Source organism: Microtus ochrogaster, unplaced genomic scaffold (assembly GCF_000317375.1).
Source record: "Microtus ochrogaster isolate Prairie Vole_2 unplaced genomic scaffold, MicOch1.0 UNK2, whole genome shotgun sequence".
NCBI classification, from domain to species: Eukaryota; Metazoa; Chordata; class Mammalia; order Rodentia; family Cricetidae; genus Microtus; species Microtus ochrogaster.
Window position 1 is genome coordinate 9592490 of NW_004949100.1, and position 3134 is coordinate 9595623.

Consider the following 3134-nt stretch of genomic DNA (forward strand, 5'->3'; position numbering starts at 1 on the left):
AATTAAAAAACTAAATGATTCGTGTAAGATGCTTATATATGGTATGTACAGATTGGATCACATGAGTCAGAGAATAAACTGTCCCGATTCACAACATCTGCCATGAACACAGTGAAGTACAGTACAAGGTTCATGTTTAAAAAGACAGGGAAACGGCACTAATTGAATCACTTAAAACGACTCTTACAAAATCTTTAAGAACATATTTCGGAGAAAGACGATGAAACAAACACACACAAAAAGGCTTCTCCATCTCACAGATAATTCAAAGGATGCCGCTCGGCAGGAAGCAGCTGGATTCGCCTTCCTCGGGCTGTGGTGTACACAGGACACACACTAGGATTCATTCCATGTGAGCGTAAAGGCATAAGGTCTCCTGCTGCTGCTGCTGCTGCTGCTGCTGCTGCTGCTGCTGCTGCTGCTGCTGCTGCTGCTGCATTTACCTAAAACACCACGTTATTGCTCGGCTCACACTGAAGTACTTCGTGGCCTTTGTTTACAAACATTTCCCTTTCCAGCTATCTACGGATGGGCGGCTCCGGGTGCCTCCGTTCATCTTCAGCTCTGTCACGTGAAAAGAGTCCACTGAAGGCCAAACAAACGCACGAAAGAAATGGCGTGGCTCGGGGTTTCCGAACAGCCCAGCAGTTCACACTTGCTGGGCTTAGAAAAACAACAACAACAACAATAATAATAAGAGATCATAAGTCTAAGTAGCTAAAAGCAAACCTACTTCGCTTAAGTAAATAGGCTATAAAATAAGGAAATATAATCAACAAGAAAATAAACGGTCAAACCACTGAAACTCTACTAGGTAACTCTTTGGTTAGGTTATACAAGTATTAGCAACTTAAAGTGTAGGACTCAAAAGAGCTTGATAAACTTGCAGCTGAAAGCGGGCCTTTTGCTGATCTTGTCAAACTCTAAGTTTACACATACTGTTTGATATCTTTGTTAAAATGTGCATCTACTCAAATGGATGGTACAAACTTCCAACTTTCAAATAATAAATGAGTATGTCCTCGCCCCCCCTCCCCGCCCTTCCTCCCCTCCATCCTCCCTCCCCCAACCCTCCCACTAGTTCTAGACCTAAGGGCTCTGTGCTACTACCGCCAAGTGACTCCTGCAGCCCTGGGGGCCTGGGCAGCTTCGCCTCCTGCTCCCTGCTCCTTGCCTACAAGTGCAGCCTTAACCAATAAAACTTAAAGCTCCAGCAAACAGCTGACCAGAAAGGGCGCCTCCGCAGGCAGGAAGATTGCTTTCTACAATTTTAAGCCACAGGAGAACTATTGTGTGGGGGAAATAGAATCCTCTCCAGTTACCAGTACTAGGATTTACTTTTTTCTACCTGTAACTTTTTAAAAAAAAAATTACTTTATTTACAATCTCTGAACTGCCTCCATGGGGTCTTAATTCCAGTACAGTCTTCCACTCAATCGTCTAAAGCTTTATCTTCCTAATGAGGATCAAGTCTGTAATAACCTTTTGAACACTCTCTGTTTTCACAGCGCTCCCAGTTCTGAGCTCGGAAACCTCTATCGAGTCTAGAAAGGATTCTAGATTTCAAAGCCTCTTCCGCACTGCACGCTGACACTGTCCAATCCAGTTCTGAACAATTCAGTCTTTTCCAGGTACTTGGTGACTTTGCGCCCGCACTGCCCCCCACTAGATCTCGACTCAAATACAATCAGGGGGACGGGTAGTTGGGGGCCAGGAGTAGAGGACGCATAGGTGAATGGAGCACTCTTGGTCAGCGGGGTCCAAAGAAGGCCAGAGGATTTGTGACTGCAGATTCTCAAGTGGGGAGCTGACGGGTCTGGGTGAGCTATTCGGGGCGGGGGTGGCCAGGGTGGGGAGCAGAAGAAAGGAGGGGAAGGGGGCTAGGGCATCTATAACCCTGTGGTCCCCTGTGGAGGAAGGGAGCGGACGCAGGAACGGCAAGGGGTCTGGGGAGCTCACTCCCTGCAGAAGACGTACTCGGTGTAGCTGGTCCAGATCTTGTCCTCGCTCTGGTCGGTGCTGCTAGCAAAGGCGCAGGTGCCAGTGGAGCTGCACGCCACCATGTGGAAGCCCGACTCGGACAGCTTATCGAAGGCCTGCTCTAGGAAGTTGAACTTGAGGTAATAGCGCGAGGTGTAGCGCTCCGGAGGCCGGTCCGGGTCCCGGCTTTCATTCAGGGTGTCCCCAAACACCTCCTTGGCCAGCGACGTCTTGCCGCACACCGTGATGCGCGCCACCCGCCTGAACTTGGCGTCCGCCTGGGCGTCGCGCCCGATGGTGTAGGAGCCGCGGTAACCGATGGTGATGTAGCCGGAGCGCCGGCTGCCGTCCAAAGACTGGGACGGCGTGAGCAGGGGACCCGCCGCGCCCCCGGACGGGCTGCGGCTAGCCAGCTCCAGCGTGGGCGACGGAGCCCCGGCCGAGGCGCCCTCGTGCGGCTCGGTCTCCGAGTAGCCCAGCGGCTGCAGCTCATCGCCCAGCGAGCCATCCTTGAGAACCCCTCGGCGCGAGTGCGGTGGCGGTGGCCCGGGACCCGGCTGCTGGGGCGCCCCGAGGCGACGCACGAGCTCCGGCAGCTCAAAGTACTCGGCCTCTCGCTGCAGCCGGCTGCGCTCGGGGAAGTAGTCGGGCAGCACGAGCTGCAAGTCCCGCAGGTAATCCAGGATGTAGCGGAAGAGGAAGCCGTCCCGATCCAGAAAGAAGCGGCCTTTGCTGTCCCGGGCCAGCTCCTGCGGCTGCTGCTGCGTGAACATACGCCAGAGCAGCGAGTCGGGGACCGAGACCACGGTGCAGCGCCGGGTCACATACACCTGGCCCCCCACGTTCAGCTCCACGATGTCCGGGAAGAGCGGCGGCTCTGCCGAGGAGGACGACGAGCCGCTGCCACCCCCGCCTCCACCCCCGTTGGGTAATCCTCGGGTGCTGTCCGCCAGAGCCATGGCCAAAGAAGTGGCCAGGATGGGCCAGTGACAGGGAGCGGGGGCGCGATCGGGAGCAGCAGCTGCTTTTATCCCGGGAGCCCTGCACTCAGGCGGCCGCAGCCAGCGAGAGCTGCGCTGTGCGAGCGCGCAGCTGTGCGCCCACGAGAGCCCCGGTGCGCTGCGCCCGGCTCGCCCGCGCGCTCCAGGCGAGTG

The 3134-nt window shown here is 55.1% G+C and overlaps 1 protein-coding gene across 1 annotated transcript; it reads right to left on the reverse strand.

The window, feature by feature from the left end:
- Window positions 1-1076: 1076 nt before the first annotated feature.
- Kctd12 (potassium channel tetramerization domain containing 12) lies at window positions 1077-3119 on the reverse strand. Its single transcript, XM_005365367.2, has one exon. The coding sequence runs from the start codon at window positions 2937-2939 to the stop codon at window positions 1956-1958; it is 984 nt and encodes a 327-aa protein (XP_005365424.1). The 5' UTR covers window positions 2940-3119; the 3' UTR covers window positions 1077-1955.
- Between the last annotated feature and the right edge of the window lie 15 nt (window positions 3120-3134).